The sequence below is a fragment of the Hevea brasiliensis genome, chromosome 5 (assembly GCF_030052815.1).
Source record: "Hevea brasiliensis isolate MT/VB/25A 57/8 chromosome 5, ASM3005281v1, whole genome shotgun sequence".
NCBI classification, from domain to species: Eukaryota; Viridiplantae; Streptophyta; class Magnoliopsida; order Malpighiales; family Euphorbiaceae; genus Hevea; species Hevea brasiliensis.
In genome coordinates this window covers 112,855,256-112,871,328 of record NC_079497.1, presented here as the reverse complement: position 1 = coordinate 112,871,328, position 16,073 = coordinate 112,855,256, and the positions used below count along the sequence as shown (strand labels likewise).

Sequence of the window (16,073 nt, the reverse complement as noted above, 5' to 3'; positions counted from 1 at the left end):
ATTTGAACCACATACTTCTATGTCCTATCGTTTTAACATTGAAGAAAAGCGTTTCCTTCACGTGAAATGAATTCCATTTCAAGTGGAAACACGTTTTTTGTATTGAAATGAAATAGTATAAATTAATGGCAAATTATAAAATTGCTTTTCTTTATAAAATTTGCTCCCGAACAGAAGCTGAAGCGGGGAATAAACGAAACAAACGTGAAACTCACGTGCAAGTAAAATTGTAATTTGCAAAAAAAAAAAAAAAAGGGCAATTTGCAAACAATGTTTCCTTCTGATTAACTCTCTATTTAAATCATAAAAACGCGCCAAGCAACTACCATCGCCTAAGCTACTAGAACACAAGGCTGTAAGAAAGATGGCCTCATTTTCTTCTTCGCTTCTTTCTCTCTCCGTGAACCAAATGAAGGATATCCGTATAACGTCATTGCAGGAGCCTCTTCTCTGCCCTCACCGTCGTTTCCAGTTGACCCCACTGACACTCCCTGGATCCCACAAGACTCCCACCAAGCCCTTCATCAATGCCGCCCTATACAAATTGGCAGCGGAGGTCCCTCCATTGCCACCTCGTCCTCTATTGTTTAAGAAAGTTTCCCTCAATTTGTAAAAGAACTAAGAAATTTTGGAATAAGAATTCTGATCTTTATTGTCCCAGAAATCAAAGATATATATAAAAAATTACAGCTAACAAATAGGTTTCTAATCAAGCTAAACTACCAAAATTGTATCAGAATCATACAACAAAAGATAAGAACAGATATACATATAAAAATTCCTAAACAAATACCCTAAATAAATGCAAAATAAGTGGCAGCTAACAACTGCCTTTCCAATACCCCCTCAAGTTGGAGCATGCAGATCTCGAATGCCCAACTTGCGAAGAAGAAAGTCAAACTGATCCTTTCCCAACGCCTTTGTGAAGATATCCGCAGGTTGCATTGAACTAAGTACATAATTTGTTCAAATGTTACCATTCAATATCTCATCACGGATAAAATGACAGTCCACTTCAATATGTGGTACATTCATGATAGATAGGATTAGCAGCTATATGCAGAGCTGCCTGACTATCACAATACAAATTCATAAGTTTAGTATGCGCCATACCAAGAGAATTCAATAATCATTTCAACCATTTAAGTTCACAAGTTGTAGTACTCATAGACCGATATTTAGCTTCAGTGGATGAGCGAGATACTGTCTGTTGCTTTTTAGTCTTCCACGAGATAGGGGATTCACCCAAAAGAACAAAATAACCAGTCAAAGACCGTCTCGTCAAAGGACAGCTAGCTCAATCAGAATCACAGTAAGCAGACAATTTGAGATCACAATTGGCATGCAGTAGTATAACCCTGACCTGGATTTCCTTTCAAATAATGCACAACTCTAACAGCTGCCTTCCAATGAGCTTTCTTCGGTTGTTGCATGAACTGAGCAAGAATATGCACACAATAAGACAACTCAGGCCGAGTTATTATTAGATAAATAAGCCGTTCCACCAGACGCCTATATTGAGCAGGGTCATCCACATCATCACTCTCGGTAAGGGCCAACTTGTGATTTTGTTCAAGAGGAGTTTTAGCCGGCTTGCAACCCAGTAATCCAACTTCTGAAATTACATCCAACGCATACTTACATTGACACAAGAAAATACCATTCGAGTTTCTGGCTACTTCAATCCCTAAGAAAAATTTCAGCTTCCCCAAGTCTTTCATATGAAAGCAACGACTCAAATAGTTCTTGAATTTTTGTACAGTGGAAACATCATTGCTAGAGATAATAAGGTCATCCACATAAATAAGCACATTCAATTGAACAGTCCCAGCTCGAAAAGTGAACAAAGAGTAATCTGAATTGATTGCTGAAATCCATAAGCTTTCAGAGATGCAGCCAATTTCACAAACCAACATCTAGGTGCTTGCCGCAAACCGTATAGAGATTTTTGGAGTTTACAAACCTTCCCTGGTGATTGAGAAGCAAAACCAGGCGGCATCTTCATGTAAACCTCTTCCTCCAAATCACCGTGTAAGAAAGCATTTTGGATATCCATTTGATTGAGTTCCCAATTCTTTGCAGCCGCAATGGCAAGAAAGGTGCACACAGTAACCATTTTTGCTGTAGGAGCAAAAGTCTCCTGATAATCTATGCTTTCAACTTGATTATTTCCTAATATCACTAACCGTGCCTTGTATCGTTCAATACTTCCATCAGAATTGTATTTAATTTTGTATACCCACTTGCTTCCTATTGCTTTCTTCCCAAATGGCAGATTTTCAACTGTCCATGTACCATTATCCTCCAAAGCCTGTATTTCTTTTCTCGTAGCCGCTCTTCACTGTTCATCCTTAACTGCTTCTGCATAAGAGCTTGGTTCATGTCCTGTAGTAATGGTTGCCAAAAAACATCGGTGTTGTGCAGAGAATTTATCATAATCCACATAATGTGCTATAGAGTAAGGCGTACCTGAGGAATCAGATTGGGAAGGTGAGCATACCGAGGGGCTTGTTTTGATGGCGTTTGTCACATAATCCTTCAAACGAACACTAGGTTGCTTGGCCCTTTGTCCCCTACCTAGTTGCTCTTCAACAACTTCACCTCTATCCACTCCCTCACTGATTTCATGGATCAATTCTTCTGTTTCAGGATTCACCTCACTTTCTCTACCCACACTTTCATCGTACTCCTTTCCCAAGTTGTTCTCTAAACCATCAACCTCATTACCCAACTCCTCAACTCCATTTTTAATGAGTTCATCACCCATTGTTTTCTCATTTGCATATGGAAATTCTGTTTCAGCGAATACCACGTCTCTTAATACAAAGTATTCTTTAGTTTCCAAATCATACAATCTCCATTCCTTCTTTTCAAATGGATACCCAACAAAAACACACCTACGACTTCTACTACCAAATTTATCTTTATCTCGATTCAGATTATGCGCATAGCACAAACAACCGAAAACCTGAACGTGTTTGTAAGAAGGCACTTTCCCAAAGAGCATCTCATATGGGATTTTACCATTTAATAACATAGATAGAGTCCTATTAATCAAATACCCGACTGCAAGTACACATTCTCCCCAAAATTCTATGGGTAAATTTGCTTAGAAACGCAAGGCTCTTGCCACATTAAGAATATGGCGATTTTTTCTTTCCACTCGGCCATTTTGTTGAGGTGTTCCTACACAGGAAGTCTGATGCAACATTCCTTGTTCATCAAAATATTCTTTCAAGCACATAAATTCACTTCCGTTATCACTTTTGACAATTTTCACATTTTTTTCAAATTGGCGTTTAACCATCACAATAAATTTCTTAAGAACACAAGCTACTTATTGTTTTCCATTCAGCAAATATATCCAAATAGCACGAGATTAATCATTAACAATTGCTAAGAAGTAAATTGCTCCACAAGAAGTTGGAACTCTATAAGGTCCCCACAAATCACAATGTATCAATTCAAAACAACCATCAGCTTTATTGTCACTAGAAAAGAAAATCTCCCCCATTTGCTTTGCTCTAAAACAAACTTCACAAGTTTTATTAGTTTTTCTAACTATGCTACCAGCTTCTGGAATTAACTCTACCACCTTATAAGAAGGATTACCCATTCTCTTATGCCAAAGCTCAAAAGACCCCACATCAGCTACCTTACAAGCATGTACCAATGTCACTCCCTTGAGAAAGTACAGCCCCTCGCGTTGCTTACCCGCTCCAATCAAGTTCCTCGAATTTAGGTCCTGTATAGCACAAATTTTGTTAGTGAGTTGAATAATCAAATTTGAATCATTAAGTAGTTGTGATACACAGACCAGATTGCAATTCAAATCTGGCACATAAAGGACTCGTTGCAATTTCAAGTCTCCTCCAAGCAACACAGTTCCTTCTTTCACTGCCAAGGTCTTTTCTCCATTAGGTAACCCAACTGAGCATGGCACAATGTCACGCAATTCACTAAAAAATGCCAACGTTCCTGTCATATGATGGGAAGCTCCTATGTCAATAATCCAAGAAAATATCTTCTGCGTACCTGTCAGCCTCTCATTGCCACCATTCTAATAAGAATTCAACATGCCCAGCAAAGTAGCCCACTGCTCTTCATTTAATCCACTAAGACCCTTTCGATATGAATCTGTCACAATTCCATGCCCACCATCAACTCCAGTTGATTGTGTGGTGTTGGCACGAGTAACTCCTCCCTTGCTACGTTCCGCTCCATTGCCACGCTTTTAACCACCTCCTCGTCCAGCAGAAGTTCCACGTGGTCTATTACCCCACCATTCTGGATAACCTATCAGCTGGAAACAACTTTCAGCATCATGTCCCTCTCGGTTGCAATTAGAACAAATTGAGGATTTTTCTTTATCCCCCCCCTGAATTTCGACCACCTGCTCGAATTGCAAAACTCATAGGATTGCCTCTTTCTTCCTTGGTTCATGTTATAGTTCGCACCCGCTCTTGCTGAACAACCATAGCATAGGCACGATTCAAATTGGGCAAGGGTTCAGTGCTCAAAATATTAGAGCGCATTGTTCCGTATCCTTCTTCATCCGAGCCCATCAAAAACTGATGAACTCTTTCTTCTTCACGCTTTCTTTCCAATTCAATGGTAAGATTGCATTCAGAACTCGCATGCATACACACTGGTATCTGATCATAGTTGTTTATTTCATCCCATAACGTTTTGAGTCTTCCAAAATAGGACACGATCGATTGACCTTCCTGCCTACAATTCGCCAGATCCGATCTCAGTTGCTGCATTCGTGGACCATTCCCAATCGAGAACCTTTGTTTAATATCCTCCCACAGATCCTTTACGCTCTCCATGTGAGAGATGGTCTAGCGAAGTGTCAGTTCAATGGTGTTAAACACCCAAGAAACCAGCATAGAGTTAACCGTCCACCAATCTTCGAGTTCCAGTGAGTCATCTGCTGGTTGCTTGACAGATCCATTAATAAAACTATATTTCTTTTTGGCCCACAATGCAGTCCGCATTGCTCACGCCCATTCTTCGTAATTCTCGCCCTTCAACTGAACTTGGGTAATCAAGTTACCTGGGTTGTCATTCGAATTCAGTGTGTAAGAACTAGAAGTTTTCTTCCCTGATCCAGAACTCTCATTTTTCTTTTCATCAGCCATGGCTTTGATACCATGGAAAAAAACTAAGAAATTTTGGAATAAGAATTCTGATCTTTATTGCCCCAGAAATCAAAGATATATATAAAAAATTACAGCTAACAAATAAGTTCCTAATCAAGCTAAACTACCAAAATTGTATCAAAATCATACAACAAAAGGTAAGAACAGATATGCACACAAAAAATTCCTAAATAAATGTCCTAAATAAATGCAAAATAAGTGGCAGCTAACAGCTGCCTTTCCAATACAATTCTCTCCAGTATCACCTGCCTTGTTACCTCCGGGCTGTACCTGACCGTTCGGTTCGGTGCGAGACTAATAACATGATAAATGCCATAGAGTACTTGACGAATATACTTTCTTCTAAGGTTTATGACGTCGCTATTGAATCTCCCTTGCAATTTGCACCTAAGCTGTCGGAGAGATTGGGGGTTAAGGTTTTGCTCAAGAGAGAGGACTTGCAACCCATAGCTTTTCTCTTTTCATTTTTCTTCTAGTTATATTTCTCTCCATCGTTTGGTTTTATTTGAATGTGATATTTGAGGTTATGGGATAATCAACGTGTACTTGGTTAGTCTTTTAAAGAATTATGATGCGGCCTCTCAGGATGGATGTGCTTTTTGACACATGAAAGGGAAAAATGCATGTACTGATGTCATGTACTGTCTATGTTGATCTCTGGTTCTCAGGTTTTTTCATTTAAGCTACGGGGAGCTTATAATATGATGGCCAAACTTTCAAAGGAACAGTTGGAAAAAGGGGTTATCTGTTCATCCGCTGGAAACCATGCCTTAAGTATTGATTTTTTTTTAGGGAGAGAGACAGAGAGAGAGAGAGAGAGAGAGAGAGCTTTAACATGTTTCATGTGTCGCAGGATATGTTTGAGGAGAAAAGGAGCATTTTAGAGCCAGCGGGTGCTCTTGCCCTTGCTGGAGCTGAAGCATACTGCAAATATTACGACCTTAAGGGCAAAAATGTTGTGGCAATAACAAGCGGAGCAAATATGAACTTTGATAAACTGGGTTTGTGACGGAACTTGCCAATGTTGGTAGACAACAGGAGGCTGTGCTTGCAACTGTTATGACAGAGAAGCCTGGGGTGTTCAAAAGCTTTTGTGAACTGGTTTGTTAGATAACTTTAATCAACTTCTCTTGTGGAGCTCTTGTTCTATTCTGTACTAAAAATAATTTGGGTTGCAGGTGGGACATGTTGATATCTCTGAGTTCCAAACAATCCTTCATGTCCTATTTGCATGGAGCATAATGAATCCATAGAGCACACTATTTTCTGGTGTAGTCACTCTAAAGCATCCTGGTTTTCCACCTCCTGTGCTTATAAGCCGGACTAAGTAGGTTTTGCCTCCTTTGCTACTTGGTGAGCAAACTTGTATGTATCTGCAGCGTCAAATGGGATTTTGAACCAAGAATACTCTTCAGTGGCAGTCACCAGTTGGCAGATTTGGAAAGAGCACAACCGAGCTGCTTTCGATCATGTTCCTCCTAATCCGCTGGCTACTACTTAAAAGGATCTCCAACTTTCTGAATGAACTTCAGGAAATGCCCACAGACACATCAAGAAGGCAACCTATTAATGGAGCTCTGTCTCAACCCCAATTCTGGAAACCTCCTTCAAGAGTATGTCTTAAGTTCAATTGTGATGTTGCATGAAGGAAGATCAGCCTCTTGCTTCAATAGCGGTTGTTGTCAGGAATTATCTAGTTTTTATGGTTGATGGTTTAGCCATGAAAGTATTCTACAGCTATCCTCTGCAAGGGGAAGCTAAAGCCGTCTTGGAAGGAATCAAGTTAGCAAAGGATATCGGTCGCCAGTCCCTTATCCTAGAATTCAACTCGGCTCTAGTGGTAGAATCTCTCACTAATGGTGGCATAAATCCTCCCAAGGAAATCAAGGCTTCTGTTCAGGCTATTCTGAAAATGACATCCCACTTTGTCTCAACTAGTTTTTTCCATCTAGAGTTTTTTTTAGCAAAGGGGGTGTAATAAAAAAATATATATAAAAAAAAAGATAGATTTGAATTTAATTATTAAAAAGATGTGAATTATGTTGAGGTAAAAGATTTTATGGCGAAATGCTAATTAAAATAATATTTTAAGATTTAGATATTATTATAAATATTGTGTAAATTTTAAATAAAGTTAAATAATTTAAAAATTAAAAGAAAAGTCAGTAGCATCGGATTTTTTTTAATTTTTTAATTATTTTATTTTATATTTTAAATAAAATATAAATATTATTTTAATAAATAATATTATAATAATTAATATTATATATTATAATATTTTTATTATAAAAAATTATTTTTAGTCTAAAATCAAGTTAAATTTTAATTAAATAAAAAATAAAATATAAATAACAAATATTATTTATATTTTTTTATTTTTTAACAAATATTATTAAAAATTTTATTTATATTTTTTAATTAAAAATAAAAAAATATAAATAATATTTGTTATTTATATTTTAATTTTTTATTTAATTAAAATTTAACTTAATTTTAAATTAAAAATAATTTTTTATAATAAAAATATTATAATACATAATATTAATTATTATAATATTATTTATTAAAATAATATTTATATTTTATTTAAAATATAAAATAAAATAATTAAAAAATTACAAAAAAGAGTTAGAGTAGTGTCCTATTTTTTTAATTTTTTAATTATTTTATTTTATTTAAAACTTACCTCAAAATGTTATTATAATTAGTGTTTCGCCCTCAAATTTTTTATCTCAATATAATTTACTTTCTTTTATAATTAAATTTAAATTCATCTTTTTATATATATATATATATATATATATATATATTTATCACACCCCTTTGATAAAAAAAACTCTTAGCTAATGGGGCTGATCGTTGTCAAGCCAAGCTTCAGTTTAACAACCAGCTCCCATGTAATTGGTTCTAAACCTCTGCTTTAATTAGTGTTATCCCAATTTAAGTGGCTGTTTGATATTGAATATAAAAAGTTAAATCTACTTTTTAGGAAAAAAAAAAACGCATTATTTTAATTACTGTTTAAAAAATATTTTATTATTTTAATATTATTATGATTAAAATTTATTAAATTAAATATTAAATTATTTTTTAATATTTTTAATTAATATATTTAAAAAAAAATACCTTTTTTTAATTGTATTTTTAATGATAATATTAAATAGGATTTAAATATTACACATTTTATTTTTATTTAAAAAAAAAGAAAAAAAAAGGTTTAAATTATTCATATAAGCATTTGTTTCAAGACTCTAACATAGACATTAGGAGTGAGTATTCTGTTCGAATCGAATTAAATTATAAAAATTAAATTTTAAATTTTAGAAACTGAATCAAATCGAAATGGATAAAAAATCGAATCGAATCAAATTACTCTATTTTAGTTCGATTCAGTTTAAATCGATCGATTTTAATTTTTAATTGATTTTTTAATTTAGACTTGATTTTTAAGTTATTTAATTTAATTTTAATTTTAATTTGAATATAATAACCATTAATCAATGAAATTAAATAATTAATATATATAAAATTAAACATAATTCATAAATTTTTCATAAAAATAAATTAATTCAAAAATCGAACCGAATTGATTGAATTTTAAAATTGAATCAATTAAACCGAATTGACTCGATTCGATTCAATTTTTCAGTTTGAACCGAATTCTGCTCAGCCTAGACTTAATGATCAAAGACTGCTAATTAATTACACTTCCAAACTTGGATTTTTTTTTTTAAAAGGATTAATTTTCTTGTCTTCATGCAATGAGTTCCAAATCCAAAAATTTTATATGCTAATAAGCATTATAAGTTTTGTGAACTAATTTTCCTAATTAAAGCATAAGTGCTCTCTTAAATAAATTATAGATTTTAAATGGATTTCATATTTAAATAACAATAGAAGATTTTTGTATGATGATTGGAGATTTACATTTTTTTTAAATAGTGATAAATGGATAAAAATCGAGTGTTTCGAATTTTTTTATCATTTTAAATTATATATTTTTCTTTTTTAATATAAATTTAAATTTAAATTAATTTTTATTTGAAATTTTTAATAAAACTTAATTCAAAAACACTAAATGATATTAAATAATAATTAATTAAATTAAGGGAGAGTGAATGAAATTAAGCCCTAAACGCGTGCAAGTAAAGTTGCAATTTGCAAACCATATCAAACGCGTGCGTGTACACATGTCAGTGTCATCTCTGATTCACTCTTTATAGAAATCAAAAAACGCGCCAAGTAAACTAACATTACCCATGTTCGGACCTGTCATCCACATTAAATTAAATTTAATAATATAAATTAATTTTCAATAAACCCGACCCTATCAAACGTTTGAACCCTTAATCACCCTTTTTGCTCAGCAGCCAGAACAGAAGACACTGTAAAAAAGGAGAGCCTCGTTTTCTTCTTCGCTTCTTTCTCTCTCCGTGAACCAAATGGAGGCTCTACGTGTAACGCCGTCGCAGGCACCTCTTCTCCGCCCTCACCGCCGATTCAAATTGACTCCACAAACATTTCCTGGATCCCACAAGACTTCCATCAAGCCCTTCATCAATGCTGCCCTCTCCAAATCGGCGGCGGAGGTCCCTCCATTGCCTACGCCATCGCCTGCACGCCCCTTGCCGGCCTCCTCCTCTAATGTTTCTACTGCTGCAAAGAAAGTTTCCCCCAGTTCTCTCCAGTACCCGCCCGGTTACCTCGGGGCTGTGCCTGACCGTACGGTTCAGGACGGGACTAATAACATTACAAATGCCATGGAGTACTTGACGAATATACTTTCTTCTAAGGTTTATGACGTCGCGATTGAATCTCCCCTGCAGGTCGCGCCTAAGCTGTCAGAGAGATTGGGGGTTAAGGTTTTGCTCAAGCGAGAGGACTTGCAGCCGGTAAAGCTTTTCTCTTTTAATTTTTCTTTTCTAATTATATTTCTCTTTATCGTTTGGTTTTATTTGAATGCGATATTTGAAGCCTTCTTAATGAATTTGAGTTGATTCTTTTGTTTTCCGGGCATAATAATGTGAAACATTTGTTGTTGTTGTACTTTTTTGAGGTACTGCTTTGAATTAATACATAAAAAGTAGTAGTTAATTTTGGGTCTTGGCAGTCATTTCAAGTATGAAGCTTTTTTGGGGTTTAATAGAATTTGGAATAATCTTATTATTTTGGTAATTTCAACATTTTTTTCCTCAAAAATTGCTTAAATTGGGTGATCCTTGATCATTATTCTGTTGGATAAGAGCTTTTGGTTTGAGTCATTTTTATCTACCATTTTTTAATTGGTTTGAGGTTACAGTTATTTGATTTAAAAAAAAAAAAAACGTATTTCCTTGACCTACGTGATATAAGTGTTTATTTTTAGCTTGTTTCCATAAATTTAACTTACAGTGCTTGCTAGCTTCTAATGTGTTCTGTTTCTATATGATTTATTTTACGTTATCCTTGCTTATGAAATTGTTATTTTACTTTCTCATTGCAAATTTTCCTTTTCTGTTCGAAAGTCTGCTCAACTAGTTGCAAAATATGTGGTTACCTTTCAGATTCTTTATTAATTTTGAAAACAAGTCAATTTTATATAGAGGCTGTGAGATAAACAATATGTACTTGTTTAGTCTTTTGAAGAGTTATGATGCGGCCGCTCAGGATGGGTGTGCTTTTTGACATTTGAATGGGAAAAATGCATGTACTGATGTCATGTACTATCTGTGTTGATCTCTGGTTCTTCTCAGGTTTTCTCATTTAAGCTGCGGGGAGCTTATAATATGATGGCAAAACTTCCAAAAGAACAGTTGGAAAAAGGGGTTATCTGCTCATCAGCTGGAAACCATGCCCAGGGTGTCGCATTAGCTGCCAAGAAACTAGGCTGTAATGCAGTGATTGCAATGCCTGTAACTACTCCGGAAATCAAGGTACATGCTGTTCAATTTTACTTTTATAAACAATCATGAGCCTGATTTTTTAATTGAACTGTAGCTTTGTTTCCTCCACAGTGGCAATCTGTTAAGAGACTGGGTGCAACTGTTGAGCTAGTTGGGGACTCTTATGATGAGGCACAGGCATATGCTAAGAAAAGGGCTAACGAGGAGAGTCGTACATTCATACCTCCTTTTGATCACCCAGATGTTATAATGGGACAGGGAACAGTTGGGATGGAAATTATGCGTCAAATGCAATCCCCAGTGCACGCAATCTTTGTGCCTGTGGGGGGTGGTGGGCTAATAGCTGGTATTGCTGCCTATGTAAAGAGGGTTAATCCTGAGGTATGCTGGTTGTCACACTACAATTTTCATTTACTACTTTTAAACTTTTCCAGACATATGCTTAGGTTTAGCGTTAATATTGTTGGTATATTGCTATTATTTTCTGCATATTACTATTGGGTAAAGTTTCTATGGATTCTGGGAGCTTAAAAAATTTATGAATACCACTAATGTGATTCTCAAACGCAGGTAAAGATAATTGGGGTGGAACCCTGTGATGCAAATGCAATGGCATTGTCCCTGCATCATGGTGAGAGAGTGATGTTGGACCAGGTTGGAGGTTTTGCAGATGGTGTGGCTGTTAAAGAGGTTGGTGAAGAAACTTTCCGTTTATGCAAGGAATTGATAGATGGTGTGGTTCTGGTAAGCCGTGATGCTATTTGCGCCTCAATAAAGGTAAAGTTTACTTAATGTTCAAAGTTTGTGTAAATAGCCCTTTAATTCATAAGGCATTCATGGGGCCCAAGTATTTTCAGTTAGTGAGTTGGGTTATTAGCTAGCTTCCTAGCATAATTGGGAAAAACATCATACAAGAGAGTTATAAGTGCATTGGACAATTAGCAGTCTGAAAACATCATTGCATTTTCAGCACAGGATCACAATTCACGTGAGTAAACAATGCAATGGATTTGTAAAAGATGAATTAAGCATTGATTGTTGGGGAGAGAGAGAGAGAGAGAGAGAGGGAGGGAGAGCTTTAACATGTTTCATGTGTTGCAGGATATGTTTGAGGAGAAAAGGAGCATTTTAGAGCCAGCGGGTGCCCTTGCCCTTGCTGGAGCTGAAGCATACTGCAAATATTATAACCTTAAGGGCAAAAATGTTGTGGCAATAACAAGTGGAGCAAATATGAACTTTGATAAACTGAGGGTTGTGACGGAACTTGCCAATGTTGGTAGGCAACAGGAGGCTGTGCTTGCAACTGTTATGCCAGAGGAGCCTGGGATGTTCAAACGCTTTTGTGAACTGGTTTGTTAGATAACTTCAAGTAACTTCTCTTGTGGAGTTCTTGTTTTATTCTGTACTGAAAATAATTTGGGTTGCAGGTGGGACCTATGAATATCACTGAGTTCAAATACAGATGTAATTCTGAAAAGGAGGCTGTTGTCCTGTACAGGTTAGTGTTGTTGAATTTATCAGTTGTTAGAAAAATGTAAATCATTTTGTTGATATAGTACGGTATATAGTTGTGTAATTGTTTGTCACTAATCTTTTAAAGTATTAAATGGTTGCTATTTGATTAAGAAGCAAGGGCACTTAATTATCCATGTGATATTGTGTGCAGTGTTGGGCTTCATACAGTTTCTGAAATTAAAGCACTGCAGCAGCGGATGGAGTCTTCTCAACTGAGAACTTGCAATCTTACATCAAGTGACTTGGTCAAAGATCACTTGCGTTATTTGGTAATGATATTTTTTAAATAATTTCTTTGTCATCATAATGCATGGCTGCAAGCCGACTCTTTGGAAGATTGTGTTTGTTAGAACATGTTTTTCAGAGTAAATAATGTTCTGGTATCTGGACACTCTGTGCCATTTATAAATATATATTGTCATAATCTAGTAACTGTCTTTGACTTCATAAACAATAACTTGTGAAACGACCTCCTGTTGCCCCTTTCTTCCTTTAAATGTCAATTCCAAGCTTGATAATAGTCCAATTTAGCCCAAGCCCACTCCAATGGGGAAAACCCCGTTGTCTTTTCACCAAAAAATAATGATAAAGCAATTAAAGCACATAGGATTCTATTATCTCTTTCCTTTGCTTTTTGTGTGGGTGTTGCAGTGTGAGGTGAGAGGATGGACTCTGGATTCTTTTCTTTTAAGTTCATTAATTGTGACAAAACCTTTTAGTTAGGAAAATGGATCTACGTAAATTTGTGTTTACCATGTTTAAATTTGTGGTGCAATGCAATGCTAAGGCTAGTTAATCCTCTTACAGATGGGTGGCAGATTGAAAGTTGCGAATGAGATTCTTTGTCGTTTTGTTTTCCCAGAAAGGCCTGGTGCTCTCATGAAGTTCTTGGACACTTTCAGTCCACGTTGGAACATTAGTTTGTTCCATTACCGTGGGCAGGTTGGTTTCCAAAATTTTGTCTTCCATAAATATTAAAATTTCAGGAGGTAAATTATGTTGGGGAATATTTTTCATCTCCTCAATCTATGTTAATTCATTCTTGGATTTCCTCTCCAACAGGGTGAAACTGGCGCAAATGTGTTGGTCGGAATTCAGGTTCCTGAAAATGAGATGGATGAGTTCCATAGTCGTGCCAAGAATGTTGGATATGATTATGTTCTTGTAACTGATGACAATAACTACCAGCTTCTGATGCATTAACTATCGCCACCCTGTGATTTTTCAGCTGGATTATCCTATCAGGCTTAGCAGTCAGCACTCCATCCGTTTGGGGCGATTGCGGATGGAAAAATACACCATTGCCTCCATTTCTATAGGAGCGAGCCGTTATATGCTATAAAGTGAAGTGAAGAGGGAAATTTTATGTTTTCTGATTTGTGGTTCTTTCGCCATTTTTGTAATATATGATTAAAGTTTTACGTGCTCTAAAAGATAAGTGGTGGTATCATATAACATTTGACAAATTTAACTAAGGCAAAGCAATACATATGCGGTTGGATGCAACGGACTATGACGTTGTATATTTACGAAGAAGCCGAGTGGAGAAAATCTTGTTCTAGGAGAATCTTTTTTATTTTCATGATATCCGCCTATTGTGGGTGCAGAAGCAACCTGAAATCTCCTGAAGGCCTATATTAGCCTCCGCTGACCCTGACATTTTAATTATGAATTTTGCATTAAGATAAAATATTATTTGTATTTCGCAGTGAGGTACAAAGTTTTCGTTTGTTTATACAATTTTCTAATGTTTCATTTGCTTTTTGTGTTTATCCTTTTACTTTCTAGTCACTGTGATGGTATTTATCATTCACCATAGTGGCCCTAGTGCAGAAGCGTGATAAGTTAGTAGGCGATGTTGTTGTGTGTCTCTTTTGATCAATTTTGATGCCTTGTTAGCCTGTAACATAGAGAGAAGGTGAGGTTAATATTCTATTAGCTGGTCGATCCAACGCTCAAGTTAGAATTTGATTAGAAAGCTTGTTTGAGAATGAAAGTAGAGTTCAATGGAGAGTTTTAGTAATGTAAAAATATGTGATTTAAATTTTATTCTTGTTATTTATAGACTAAAAGCCAAAAAGCCGTTGAAATTGGTGGTGAGAATCTTGGCATGTTCAGCTCCTGTCCTTGGATTCTCGCTCGTGAATCTGCTTCTATGTTTGACTATTTCTACCAATGCTTGGTTGGGTGTTGCTCGAGTAGGTTGGGCAAACATTCGATGCTAATATTGCTTCACGCATGTTTATGTTTGGCTTGGGCTTGCTTGAGCTCTATGATGCTCGTCCTGATAAAACTGAGCCATTTGATGCTTGGGTTGGCTATCTGTCATGAACCTTTTGATCAAACTTTGACTCTTAGATTGTCATAATAGCTCTACTGACTTTTTTTATTTGATTTTGGGTGGGTTATATCAACAGGGGAAGAAGAGAAAAGAAAAGTAAGAGACGTAAGATGATATGGTGGAAGTATCAAATGATTTATAAGTTTTGAATATTGAAATTGATTTAGTGTCCAATGGAGTTGAATGATGAAAAAAGATTCACATAATTGACTCCAATTGGTTTGGGGTTTGGGATTAAAGTTTAATTGTTAGTTAAATTTTATTATTGAGGAATCATACAAAAACCAATTCCCTATGTGAGTCCATAGTAGCAAATGAGTTCAGTGATTTGAGATCATGTGGCTTAATCAAACATCATCCCACTTCACCATTGTCAGTATAAGAAGTAAAAGAGGCCAAAGATGTTGGCTTTTCAACAGTTGAACTCGCTTCAGTAGCTTTACAATTATGTGAGAGCTAGGCAACAGCTCGTCTCCAATTGGCTCCACATTTTAGTGACTTAAACTCTCCTCCATGGCGGGAAAGGCAATAATTGATGTACCTATTTCATATTCTAAAGCCATAAAATTTGTAGTATGAACATTCATTGGTAGCAGAAGGAAAGGAAATGAAGATGAAATCACCAAGTGATTCCTTCACCCCATCGCTCATCCGGCAAGAGATGTGTAGTGAGAGGACGCCAATTTATCTATTTTAGGTTGGCTGCGTTGTTTAATGAAACATTAGTTAGATTTTCAAGCATAAATTTCTGTCTGATTTTTCAAACTGAGTAAAATTTATTTAGTGAAGTGAAACAACATAAATCGCTTAAATTTCTTCACTCAGTATCAATAATACTCTCAGTACTTATCAGAGATTTAGAGATTCAAATCTATGAATTTGATTTTGATATCAATTGTATTATAGAAGTGAATACTTACCGTTATGCCAAAAGTTTAAATTGTTAATAAAAATATATATTTTTTTTAAAAGTAGATACTTACACGTGGTTCAGGGACATGATACTCTTCTTGGAGATATGGGAGCTTGAAGGCTCAGTCCCACTAAGAGACTTATGCGAGTTAGGCTATACTCACACACACCGACTCACTCCTATTGACCTTAAGATTTTTTTTTTTCAAAGGCAGATACACACACGTAATTCAGAGACAGAACGCACCACTTAATAAA

General features: G+C 35.6%; 2 protein-coding genes across 2 annotated transcripts; one reads left to right on the top strand and one right to left on the bottom strand.

Annotated features, from left to right (window-relative positions):
* Positions 1 to 3,379: 3,379 nt before the first annotated feature.
* LOC131180171 (uncharacterized) lies at positions 3,380 to 5,000 on the bottom strand. The gene is made up of 5 exons (XM_058147800.1): positions 4,887 to 5,000; positions 4,458 to 4,844; positions 4,159 to 4,296; positions 3,818 to 4,060; positions 3,380 to 3,745 (listed from the first exon to the last, which is right to left on the bottom strand). Exons 1-5 carry the CDS (start codon positions 4,998 to 5,000, stop codon positions 3,380 to 3,382), a joined length of 1,248 nt encoding a protein of 415 aa, XP_058003783.1.
* Positions 5,001 to 9,489: 4,489 nt separating this feature from the next.
* On the top strand, positions 9,490 to 14,317 carry LOC110666754 (threonine dehydratase biosynthetic, chloroplastic). The gene is made up of 9 exons (XM_021827344.2): positions 9,490 to 10,057; positions 10,898 to 11,077; positions 11,159 to 11,428; positions 11,618 to 11,824; positions 12,149 to 12,397; positions 12,475 to 12,545; positions 12,714 to 12,831; positions 13,370 to 13,504; positions 13,625 to 14,317. The coding sequence occupies exons 1-9, from the start codon at positions 9,608 to 9,610 to the stop codon at positions 13,763 to 13,765; spliced, it is 1,821 nt and encodes a 606-aa protein (XP_021683036.2). The 5' UTR covers positions 9,490 to 9,607; the 3' UTR covers positions 13,766 to 14,317.
* The last annotated feature ends 1,756 nt before the right edge of the window (positions 14,318 to 16,073 follow it).